The following is a 12,035-nucleotide window of genomic DNA, read 5'->3' as shown; positions in this document are numbered from 1 at the left end:
TGAAAAGCTTTGCAATGTGTAGTTTCGTTTTTCTTTAAAAAGGAAATACTCCCACCTACCTATAAGTGAGTTTTATGACTGATGGAGGTCAAGCTCCAACTTTATGTTCTTTCCAAATAGAAAGCCAGTTGTCCAAGCACCATTTATTGAAATGTCCATTTCCCCCCACTGATCTTCAATAAACCTGCCGTACGTCATGTCTATATATGTGTAAATGTTTCTGGTCTCTTTCTTCTATTGTTCTATTTTCTTATGCCTGTACTAATACTCTGCTTCTCTTAATTATAGTTTTATAAGTTCCACTATGTTTTTCTCTTTTTTTAAAACAGTCTCTTGGCTATTCTTAGCTCATTTGAGTTCCATAAATATTTTAGAATGTTTATTTTATTAAATTCCACGTAAAAATGTTATAATATTGATCTTACTGCATTGTACCCATAGATCAACTTGGAGAGAAATGACATCTCTACAGTACTGACTCCTGTAGCATATGAATGGGGTATATCTCTTCATTTATGTAGTTCTTTGAAATTTTATAGTTTTCTCTAGAATAGCCTGTCCAATATATCTATATCTCACTGGATATATTCCCAGTTATCTTAATTTTTTATGCTATTCTAAATATCTTTTTTTGAGACAGAGTTTTACTCTTGTTGCCCAGGCTGGGGTGCAATGGTGCAATCTCAGCTCACTGCAACCTTTGCCTCCTGGATTCAAGCATTTCTCCTACCTCAGCCTCCCGAGTAGCTGGGAATACAGGCATGCACCACCACACCTGGCTAATTTTGTATTTTTAGTAGAGATAGGGTTTCTCCATGTTGGTCAAGCTGGTCTTGAACTCCAAACCTCAGGTGATCCGCCCGCCTCAGCCTCCCAAAGTGCTGGGATTATAGGCGTGAGCCACCGTACTTGGCCTATTCTAAGTAATCTCTCTTAAAATTTCATTTTCTATCTGATTTAGTAGATGAACATATAATTGATTTTTTATATTAATGCTGAATCAGCAACCTAATTGTTATTATTCTAACTTTCTCTCAGTGAATTCTTTCAAATTTTCTATAGATTTAGTCATGTCCAGTGCAAATAGTGCAAGTTTTGTTTTCTTTCTCAAATACTTATCCTTACAATTCTTCACGTTACTTAGGGCACTGGCTAGGACCTCAGCACAGGTTGAACAGAAGTAGCAGTAACAGGAGTCCCCGTCGTCTTTCTTATTTCTGATATAGAAAGTCTTCATTGCTTCATTCTTGGATTTAATGTGTTTTCTTTTTTTATAGATACCCTTTATCAGATTAAAGAAGTTCCTTTCTATTCCCAGTTTGCTAAGCAATTTTATCTTTCATGTTAAATATCTTAAATATTTAATTTTATCAAGTACCCTTTTAGCATCTATTGAGATAATAAAGTTTCCTCATTTAATCTGTCAAAGCAACAAAATGAATTGATTTTTGATTGTTAATGTGAGACTTCTGGCCAAGATGGAGCAAAAACCACCAGCTTTATACCTTAAACACCTTAAAAATTGACAAAATCGGCCAGGTGTGGTTGCTTACTCCTGAAATATCAGCACTTTGGGGAGCAGAGGGGGCAGATCACGAGGTCAGGAGTTTGAGACCAGCCTGACAACATGGTGAAACCCCGTCTCTACTAAAAATACAAAAATTAGCCAGGTGTGGTGACATGCGCCTGTAATCCCAGCTACTGAGGAGCCTGAGGCAGGAGAATCACTTGAACCCGGGAGGCGGAGGTTGCAGTGAGCCAAGATTGTGCCACTGCACTCCAGCCCAGGTGACAGAGCAAGACTCTGTCTCAAAAAAAAAAAAAAAAAAAAAAAAATTGGACAAAATCTATGGAACAACTGTTGCCAGACGTTGGTATAAAACAAGTGACATTGGACAATGATTCCAGAGAGCAGGGAATCAAACATGGTGAGCCTGATGCTTGCCCCAGCTGACTGCTGGAGAGAGGCCACACCCTACGGAGAGGGCGCCCACACAGATCCCATGGCCTCCCTCAGTTGAGGTGGCCTTTGAAAATTTTGGGAAATCAAGGCAGCTAGAATTGTAAGGCAGAATACAATAGAGCAACATGGAGAGGAGAGCTGCACCCAGAACTGAACTAGAGGTTTATGGAGGTTTTCTCTGGAATCTTCAGCTGAGTATTGACAGGTGCATGCATGTGAGAAACTGCCACCCAGGACCGGAGGTTGAGTTACCAATGAGGAGCAGGCGGGACAGTCTCAGGAGAGTCAGTCCTCTCACAAAGCCAGGAATAGTTCATGTTTGAACCAATTAAAGTAGAAAATCCTCTTCAGACATGGGTAGTGGCCTCAGAAAGTTATTGCCTCACTAGTAAGTCAAAATTAATTCTAAAGGCTGCCCTGTTCACCGTTAACAAAGCTAAAGGCTCACTTCCAGAGAACTAGTTACTGAACTGCGCCTCCAGAACAAAGCTTTAGAACAGGGGTCAGCAAAGGACAAACCACAGGCCTGACTATCCTGCTGCCATATTTGTACAGCTTTGAAGCTAACAATGTGTTTTCCATTTTTAAATCATTAAAAAAATAGTATTATTCTTTTACATGTGAAAATTGTCTTCAAATTTCACTGTCTGTAAGTAACATTTTACTGGAACACAGCATGCTGATTCATTTGTGTTGTCTCTGGCTGCTTTCACGCCACCATGGCTGAGCTGAGTAGCTGTGAGAGAGACCTCATGGTCTGCAAACCTACAGTGTTCGCTCTTTGGCTCTTGACAGAATGTTTCCTGACCCCTGCTCTAGCTGCAGTGTGGCTCTCCCCTGGGCCCTGCCTTCCCCACAGCCTTTAAGCGGTAGCTGTTTTCTTTTTTTTCCTCCCTTGTACACTGGGCCTGGTGACTTGGTGGTTGTCCTCCTGATTGGTCATCACTGCTTTAACCCATTCTTCCTCCTCCTCTCTAACTCACCCCCCAGCCCAGAGATCACTGCTCCTGGGAGCTCCTGAACCCCGGGCCATTCCTACACATTTCTTTATAATGTTAATTCCTACCCCACTGTATCCCTCTCCAGTACTACTCCTGTCTTAATTCTCAACATGGCAGCCAGAGTGATCCTCTGGCTAAAATGAAGCCAGAACATATTTCCCTCCTTAGAACCCTCCAGTGGCTCTCTGCTTCAGCCTAAAAGCCAGCTTCCTCGCCATGGTCTATGAGGTCCTGCTGATGTAGCTTCTCTTCCCTCTGTATTCCTCGCTTCTTGTCCTTGTCACTTGCTCTGCTCCAGCCACACAGGCTTCCTTGCTCTTCCCTGCTCCTGTCAGATATTTCCCCTGATACCACCCTAAGGCCTCTGCCCCAGTAGTTCCCCTTGTGTGGATTGCTTATCCCCGGATTAGGGGTTCTCAAAGTCTGGTCCTTAGATCAGCACATCAGTATCAAGTAAAAGTTGCCCAAGATGAAAATTCATGGGCCTCACCCCAGATCTACTGAACCGGAAACTTGGGATGGGCCAGAGTCTGAGTTTAAAAAAAACATATATATATATATATTTTTAGTTGAACAAAAACCAGATTCTGAGTGTTACCATGCTCTCCAGTGACACTTGCTAAAGTTTGAGAACCACTGCCCTGGATGTCCACATCGCTGACTCCCTCACTTCCTTCAGGCCTCTGCTCGCAGGCTTCTCCATGGACCCCCTTCCATAATGCAGCCACTGCCATCAGCGCCACTCATGTTCCCTGCTCTGCTTCTTTGGTCTTATTTTCTAATATACTCAATCTATTTGTGGTATCCTTATCTTCCAACACAGTCTATAATTTACTGCTTTACTATGATTGATCTATTCCCTTCACTCTCTACAATAGAAAGTAAGTTCTTTGTAGGCAGAAGTTCATGTGGGTTTTGTTCACTGGCGTAACCCAAGCCCCGTGAGTTCCTGCTGCATGACTGGCACTAAGTAGTGGAACAAAAGTGAATTTTCAGTCATCCACTTTGTGTTCTGTAATTCTTAGTTGAGAGTTGTTGTTAGTTACCGTTTAATCTTAGGCAAAGGCTTTAAGGCTCCCAGAGGCCTGTGGGTTATCCTGGGCCTGCAGATTTGAACTACCCCAAAAGAAACAAGACCTCTATTGAAGCTGACACAGAAGTTGTGGGACTGATTTGCAGAGGCCAGGTTTGTGTGGCCAGTCACTGACTGGTAGCAAATTATGAGGTGTGGTCTAAGAACCAAGCCTGTTTTTATAGCCATTTTGTCGTAGCTCAGATCATTCAGGGCTTTCTGTGGCTGGAAATGCAAAGTTTCTAAACATTATCGTAGAATAAATGGATTGCTGTTTTTCAACTTGGGTTACACACCAAATTTGCATGTAGAGCATTTAAAGGAACACAACCACCTGGGCTCTCCACGCCAAGCAGATGATTCCATGCTCTGATGTGAAGCTGACATACAGAGAACAGAGATTGCTGGGATGGGCTGAAAGCTTGGCCTGCAAGAGAAGTAATCCTAGAGACTAGAGCAGCCATGAGTACTAGTGAGTGACAACTTCCAGAACCTCCCCCTCTGAGTTTTTCTTTTGCATATATAGTAACAAAAAGCCAAGCAATGGAGATGAATTTTCTATAAAGTATACCTCAGTAAAGCTCTTATTGGGAAAAAAAAGACTGAAAATATGTTTAAAATTAAGTCACTACAAGTAGAGTCCCCTAACTATGCATAGCTTCAAACTATGAACCGTCAAAGCTGAGGATGGCAACAGGCTGCATTAGCCAAATTTTAAGAGTAATAACATTCGGCTGGGCGTGGTGGCTCAAAGCTGTAATCCCAGCACTTTGGGAGGCTGATGCAGGCGGATCACCTGAGGTCAGGAGTTCGAGACCAGCCTGACCAAAATGGAGAAATCTGCTCTCTACTAAAAATACAAAAATTAGCTGTGGTGCATGCCTGTAATCCCAGCTTACTCAGGAGGCTGAGGCAGGAGAATCGCGTGAACTCGAGAGGTGGAGGTTGTGGTGAGCCAAGATCGCGCCATTGTACGCCTGGACAACAAGAGGAAAACTGTGTCTCAAAAAAAAAGTAATGACATTCATGTTCTGAACGTTTTTAGAGCAAAGAAGATTTTATGAACATCTGCATTGAACCTGACTCCATCAGCAAAGGAGACTTTATAACTATAGGGTAAGTGGACTGGGGTTCATGGGAAATGAGGCTTGTGGTTTTCTCAGACGTTACTATTCAGAGTGCGCATGAAGTCTGAGAGTCCAGCCAAAGCCTTGTCTCGTTTGGGAAATTTTATGTCATTTCTTTACTATGGGCTGACATGTATAGCGCCCCTCTCCTATGTTGGACATCACTGTTCATTTTGTGGGGCTCAGAATGTAAGAGCAGTCTTTTTCAATGGAAACCTAAGAATTCAATGGAGCATGACATAGCATCAGGAACTTTGGTTTCAGGGTCAAAGAGCTGAATGCAGATTTCGATTCTGCCACTTACTGATGTCACGAGTTGGATCATTTAGCATCTCTGAATACTTTCCCCATCTACAGAATAGAATAACACGATCATCTCTGCCGATCTCCGGACTGACTTTCAGTCTTGAGTAAGAGAATGCGTGTAAAGTCTTTTTATATTGTGAAGTACTTCACAGTACCCATTACTGTTTATGTTAGTCCACCATGTCCTCCTATTTCTGGGGCCTTTATGAAAAACTGGAAAAGATATTGAGTACCTTGGACATTTCCCAGGCCTTTTTCCAGTACAGAATACTCTTCCAAGTCCTGTGATTTGTTAAGTCCTACCTCTGCCAGAATTTTATTGGTTAAGAATACTATAAATCCTCCACCGGCCTTCAGAGCATCTGAGGAGCTGGCATGTTCCCATGCCAACTGGTAATCTGCTCAGCTCCGCTTTTCTGTGCTTTGTCTCAGAGCTCCCTCTCGTGCCCATTTAGGGATCACACATTTCTGCTGCAACGGCCTGGTCTCCATGGCTACTTCATTATCTACATAGGCACATAAGTTTGCTTTTCTCGCCCTTGCATAAATTCTTCAGAGGCTGAATAGTTGATTCTGCAGCCTTTGATTTTCTTGCTGTATTGATAGGAAAAAGAAGGGGAAAATCCTCTTCTGCAGAATGTCCAGAAATCACACAACCTTCATTGACAGTCTGGCCAGTGAGACCAGCAATATTCAGATTCCTTTACAATACTGGTATCCAGAAGTAGAGACCCCAGTTAATTCTATTGCTTAGGTTAGGCAAAGCCACTATGTTCTGCACTGTTAGCACCAGCAGCGGCCACAGTGTCCTTCTAGTCTCTACAGGAAGTGAAATCAAGTAATGTCTATTTCCTCTGGATATCTGAAGAGAACACTGTGAAGCTGTGTAGAAAACTCTGATAGTTTTGTAGGATTACTGTTGTTAATGAATGATAAATGGACTAATTGACTTGGATTAGCTTTTACTGTATTTCCCCTGCCTAGCTATCACAGGTATATCTACATGAGGTGGAGTGTGTGTATATGTGCTGGAAATTTTACTCCATAGTCACTTAGTCAAGGTAGATATTGTATGCCAAGTAGACTGTGTTATAAATACAGTCATCCCACGGTATCCTTGGGGGATTGGTTCCAGGACCTCCCTCAGATACCAAAATCCAGATTCTCAATTCCTTTCTATATAGCAGCATGGTATTTGCGGAGACTTATGTACATCCTCCCTGTGCATATTAAATCATCTCTAGATTACTTATAATACCCAATACAATGTAAATGCTAGGTGAATAGTTGTACTGTATTGTCTAGGGGATAAGATAGTCTGTACATTTTCAGTACAGATGCAAATATATATGTATTGTCTATCCTCAGTTGGTTGAATCCACAGGAGTGGGACCCAGATAGGAAGTCACCAGAGAACTTTTAAGACTAGTTGTCTACATTAGAGTAGAAATATTTTCTCCTTCAAGTAATCACAAGTACCAAATACCAGAAGTTTAGCACCTTTCCTAAAGTTTATTTCATTCTAATTTTTAAATTTGAGACTAACAGTCTAATAATTAGGTACATGTGGAATCATTTAAAAACAATTCAGAAAAGTCATAACTTCATGCAGTTCTCTACATTCAGTCTAGAATGTATTAAAATACTAAGTAAGAATCACTGCTGGGAAAATTATTTACAGAACTTTGTGGCTTAATAGACCATCTGTCCACTTATGTTACCTCATAAAAAAGGGGGAAAGAATTGCTACATTGTTGCAACCTAATGCAGTTGCCATCACTGGTCTCAAGCTTGCTTTTTCCTGTGCCCGCAGAAGTCGAAAGGTGAGGAACCCCAAGCTGCATGCTGAGGGCACGGAGTGTCTCCAAGCCAGCCAGTGCACTTTGCTTGTCCCCGAGGTGAGTGGGGAAGGGGTCGGTAGTCCCACAGTGTTTGATTCATTCTTCGTCGGCCTGCCCCTCTGTTTGTCCCCTCCTTCCTGTTAGCTGATCTACACTTAGTATTATGTGGCAAGCATTTTTCCAGGCTCTGGCTCATATTAGGGGGGACTTGAAAAGGATGGCAGAATCTCCTTTGGATTTAGAGTTGGACTCCTTAAGACTCCCATCATTTTTGAGCCAAGGTTCTTGATTTTTAGGTCTCCTAGCTTTTATTTTCTGTATGTAAAAAATGCAGAAGTTTACTACATGAAGATGTACAGAGAATTGTCTAGCTGGCAAATGTTAATAGTGGCTTTTACTTTAACATTTTTTACAAAGGATCTGGAATGTTTTTAGTTTAACACTGAATTTTTCTGTATTATGAAATGCCATGCTTAGAATAATCTATATAAGTGAAAAAAATATGGAAATAGAATCTGAATTGTTAGGTTATTCAGCTGGCAATATGGAAAAAAGGAGCCCTTTCAGATAGCCTTTGAAGACATGTGGCCATTATATTACTATATTCAGACAAGACTATAAACACAAGGTATCCCCATAGCGACTGGCATCAGTTTTGATACAAATATTGAATTAAATGCATGGCTTTCATAGATCCTGTAATGATATTAATGTTGACATACCTTAGGTGTAAAGCTAAGCAAGTCTTAAAGAATAATGAAAATGATCCAGCAGATATAATAGCTTGTCATAAGAGAATTAGCTGTCTTTTTATTTGAGAAGGATTAGCATAATATAGGACTATATTATGTTTATGAATTCCTTAAAGATGTGTCAGGACCCTTGCCTTTTAATACATATTTGAAAATTATAACCATGTTCAAATCCCAAAATACTCTGGAAGGAGATAGGAGGCAAAAAAAGGAAGTAAATCCTTTCTGGTGGATGGTAGAATTAGGATGTTTCCAGAACCAGCACTGTGCCAAGCATAGTAGGCACTGAAGTTTTTTTTTTTTTTTTTTTGTAAAAGAACATTAGGATAATGCTCAAGAGAGGATATTTTCCCATAATGAACTTCTTCTGGTGCTGTTGAGAGACTTCCAATTCAAGCAGGCCACGATGTGGGTGTGAGCTGTTCTGAATATTCTCTTCTCCCCAGGGAGCCGGGGGCTCTTTTAGCATCGACAGTGAGGAGTATGAAGCAATGCCTGTGGAGGTGAAACTGCTCCCCAGAAAGCTGCAGTTCTTCTGTGATCCTAGGAAGAGAGAGATGCTGGGAAGCCCCACCCAGTGAGCAGGCAGAAGATAAGTGCTCTGTGACCACACTTTAGGCCACCGGTGGGACCGAAAGGAAACAGGTGCCTCAACCATCCCAACAGTGTTGTCAGAGGGTCCCAAGGGCATTTTCAGGCAAGTACCCCTCTACCCTCTCCAGCAGTGCTTCCCAGTGTGCCCTGTCACCTGCTTTGCAATCGGCTTTGTTAGCGCATGTTTTATTTTGGTGTGATGGTCGACCCTCCTAAACACGAACTTTCCTCAGGCTGGTTCAAGATGGAAAAAGACTTTCTTCTGATTTCTTCTGAAGTGCAACCACAGTGGAGGGCCCACAGTGGGCTTAGCCTGCCTAAGCCCCATTCTTGTTCTGCTCTTTGACCGTGCTAGTAATTCCGGGGAAAGTGCCTTACTTCCCTGGTGACCCTTTCCTACTTCTAGGCTCTTCCATGGGTGCTGCTATTTTGTGAGCTCCGGCTTCTGTTTAGCTTTTATTTCAGTTCTCTATCCTCAGTCCAGAAATGTATGTGAGGTTGTTTCCACCTCCAGCCATGGCTACAATACTGTAAAATGCTAGTTTTTATTTTTTTAAGTAGTGCTTCCTAAACGGTTTGCATGAGAGCCACCTGGGATGCATGTTGAAAATTTATTTGGGGTCCACCCCAAACCCAATAACCCAATTTGGGGAAGGGGCCCAGGAGTGTGCATTTTTTAAAAGTTGGCCACCCTTCCCAGGTGATTCTGTAAGTTGTCCCTCAACCATACTTGGAGAAATAATAGTGTTTTAAAAAACAGTGGTCCACAAAGTATTCTGCTCATGTGCCCCCAAAAGTATTCTGCAAAATCATGTATCCCCTCACCCATCTAAGTTGCCATCTAAAAATTTTCATGGGAAGTTAAATAGTTGACAAAGTATGTATTTGCTGGTGTTGTGTAAATATTGTTATTTTAAAATAAAAACTGTTATATCACTATTTTAAACATATCCAGTACCATTTAAATATCAACAATTTGACACCCTTCATTCATTATAAAAATAAATGAGCTAGTTTTTTATAGTTGAACATTTTAAATTGGCTTTTCTCCTTCTGTATTTCCATACCACTTTCAGCCAAGAGTCCTGTCATAATGTAATCTAGGATGCCTGACATCTTTTAACGTAATCTATTCATCATTCACCCCATTATCTTCTTGTCAACAAAAAATATAAATGGAAGTTTTTTTAGTTCTTCTGTTATTTAGGTCCAGAACAAATGTTATCATTATTGGTATATAATGAAAATATTAATTCTGATGATTAAAAGTTGTTTTATTAGAATGTTCCTTAACCTAATTAGTTCATTTGTCCAAGAGTACATGAATGTTATTTACAGCTGAGATGGGGTTCAACCTCAGTTGTATTCCTTGTTTCATTTCTTTATAGACGTAAGCACGTAAATTCTATGGGAATAGAAAGAAGTATGTTACCAATTTTTGTGCAGTTCTTTGAATTCCTTTGGAATTTTGACAAAAATCACAGTGCTCTATCAGTCATCAAGAATTATTAATAATGATCTATCAATTAACAACTTGATTAGATTCTCCTTTAGTTGTTGAAAGCAGAGAACTGAAATCCCCCTGATTTGCCAAGCCTGTCATTCTCACCATTTACTTTTCCTACCACTCACATTTTCCTTTGTTTAGTGCCCCTGAGGTTCTTCTTATACTCTAGAGGGCAGTGCGCCACAGGAAGATCAATGAGGGAAGCCTGCGAGGGGGGAAAGGGAGGAAGCAGAGCTGGCAGGCCTGAGCTACACAGGCTTACTCTCAGGCAGATCCCATTTAAGGTAGAGTACATACACCATGCCCACACAACCCATGGAGAGACACGACCAATGCTTTAGTGGATTACAGAACAGCTATGAAAAGTCCATGAATGAAGATCACAAAATGTAAGGCCTTCTTATTTCACACTGTATATTCTTCAGGATGGTAAAATTTCTGCTTTTAGCAAAGACGTAACAGATGGTTGCAAACATCAGCATCAGGATGGTAAAATTTCTGCTTTTAGCAAAGACGTAACAGATGGTTGCAAACATCAGCATAAAGATCACTCATCCCATACCACCCACGGGTAGGGAGAAGGGATGCTGTGATATATGAAAATAAAAGTTTTCACCTGAGCTGAGAGCATTTAGCATATCGTGGTTCTGTAACAGTATCAAGGACCAGTGCAGAATCTGGCTTCTTTGCTAGGCTACCAGTGTGTATATGTGTGTGCTCATTTTTTGGTTCTAATCATAATGGTACATATAATTAGGGAAGGATATGGAAGCCACATTAGAATCTTAATTCAGTTTTAAATATAAATATACCTTGTTTCAAGCTTTGTTTCTTGATTCAGGCTCTTTCCTGTGAGGGCTTGGTTTCCTTATTGACTGCTTTGTTCTTCGCCTTGTCCTTGCCCGTAAGGCCTGCATGGAAGATGTTTAACAATGCAACTAAAAGAGAGTGAGCCTTGTCACCCAAAGCTGGAATGCTGAGCTATCTGGAGGAGAACCTAATAACCCAGTTCGGGGATGCGGCTGCATTTTTTAAGTCAGCCTCCCTTTCCAGGTGATTCTGTTTAGTACAAACTTTTTGACAGGTTAATTTCACTCAAATGCAAAGATGACTTTTGTTAAAAATACCGTAGTTGCTTTCTCTAAGAGCTTAACATAAAGCTTTTTTCTTTCCTCATAGCTACTTTGCACCTATTTGTATGCAGTTATAATTCCTATGTGCCAGTGCTTCACACACGTAACTGATACATCAGTTCTCACAACAACCCTAGGAAGTAGCTACAGGTTGAGCATCCCTAATCTGAAAAGGCAAAATCGGAAATGCTCCAAAATCTGAAACTTTGCCACCATGATGCTTAAAGGAAGTGCCCAGTGGAACATTTTGGGTTTTGGATTTATAATGCAGAGATTCTAAAATCCTAAAACATGTGAAATCTGAAAATACTTCTAAGTCCCAAGCATTTCAAATAAGGGATACTCAGTCTGTAAGATTATATGGTTACACAGCTCAGAAAGTAGGAACCCGGCTTTGATTCCAGGCCATTTGATTTATAGAGCCGCTGCCAGCAATGTACTCTCTACCAGTTCTAAATAAATACTGCAACTCCCCAAAAGGTTAAAAATGAAATAAAAGTTTAGAATAAAAGTTACACATATACCAAATAAATACATACAGTTTTAAACTGGTCTTCTGGGTGGTGTAGTTATTCCCAACTTTGTTTCCCATTACCTGGAGAAAGTTTGTCCTGATCGTGGCTTCTAGGAGGACAGGTAGCAGCTCCCCAATCTCCTCCATCATGACTGTAAGTGAAGTCAGGTTCAGCCCCACAGCTCTGCTCGTGGGGTGGGCCACCATTCCTTCCTACCACAAACC

The 12,035-nt window shown here is 41.1% G+C and overlaps 1 protein-coding gene and 1 long non-coding RNA gene across 12 annotated transcripts in view; one reads left to right on the top strand and one right to left on the bottom strand.

Moving 5' to 3' along the window:
• AGK (acylglycerol kinase) overlaps positions 1–12,035 on the top strand; it is a 148,235-nt gene that overhangs the window by 126,895 nt on the left and 9,305 nt on the right. For 7 of the 11 annotated variants that reach the window (XM_035254575.3, XM_078343616.1, XM_002751928.8 and 4 more), the window contains 3 exons: positions 5,082–5,152; positions 7,283–7,367; positions 8,509–9,944. In XM_035254575.3, coding sequence (XP_035110466.1) covers positions 5,082–5,152; positions 7,283–7,367; positions 8,509–8,643 — 291 coding nt within the window. In that variant the 3' untranslated portion in view covers positions 8,644–9,944. Of the gene's footprint in view, positions 1–5,081; positions 5,153–7,282; positions 7,368–8,508; positions 9,945–12,035 lie in introns of those variants that run through there. The other 4 variants (XR_013524200.1, XR_013524199.1, XR_004728168.3 and 1 more) reach the window with 1 other exon arrangement.
• LOC144578434 (uncharacterized) lies at positions 9,910–12,031 on the bottom strand. Its single transcript, XR_013524203.1, has 4 exons — positions 11,892–12,031; positions 10,976–11,074; positions 10,289–10,368; positions 9,910–10,061 (listed from the first exon to the last, which is right to left on the bottom strand). It is a non-coding gene; the product is annotated as an uncharacterized LOC144578434 (long non-coding RNA).

Source organism: Callithrix jacchus, chromosome 11 (genome assembly GCF_049354715.1).
Source record: "Callithrix jacchus isolate 240 chromosome 11, calJac240_pri, whole genome shotgun sequence".
Classification (NCBI taxonomy): Eukaryota; Metazoa; Chordata; class Mammalia; order Primates; family Cebidae; genus Callithrix; species Callithrix jacchus.
Note: the sequence above shows the minus strand (reverse complement) of the source record. Positions and strands in the feature narration are given on the sequence as shown.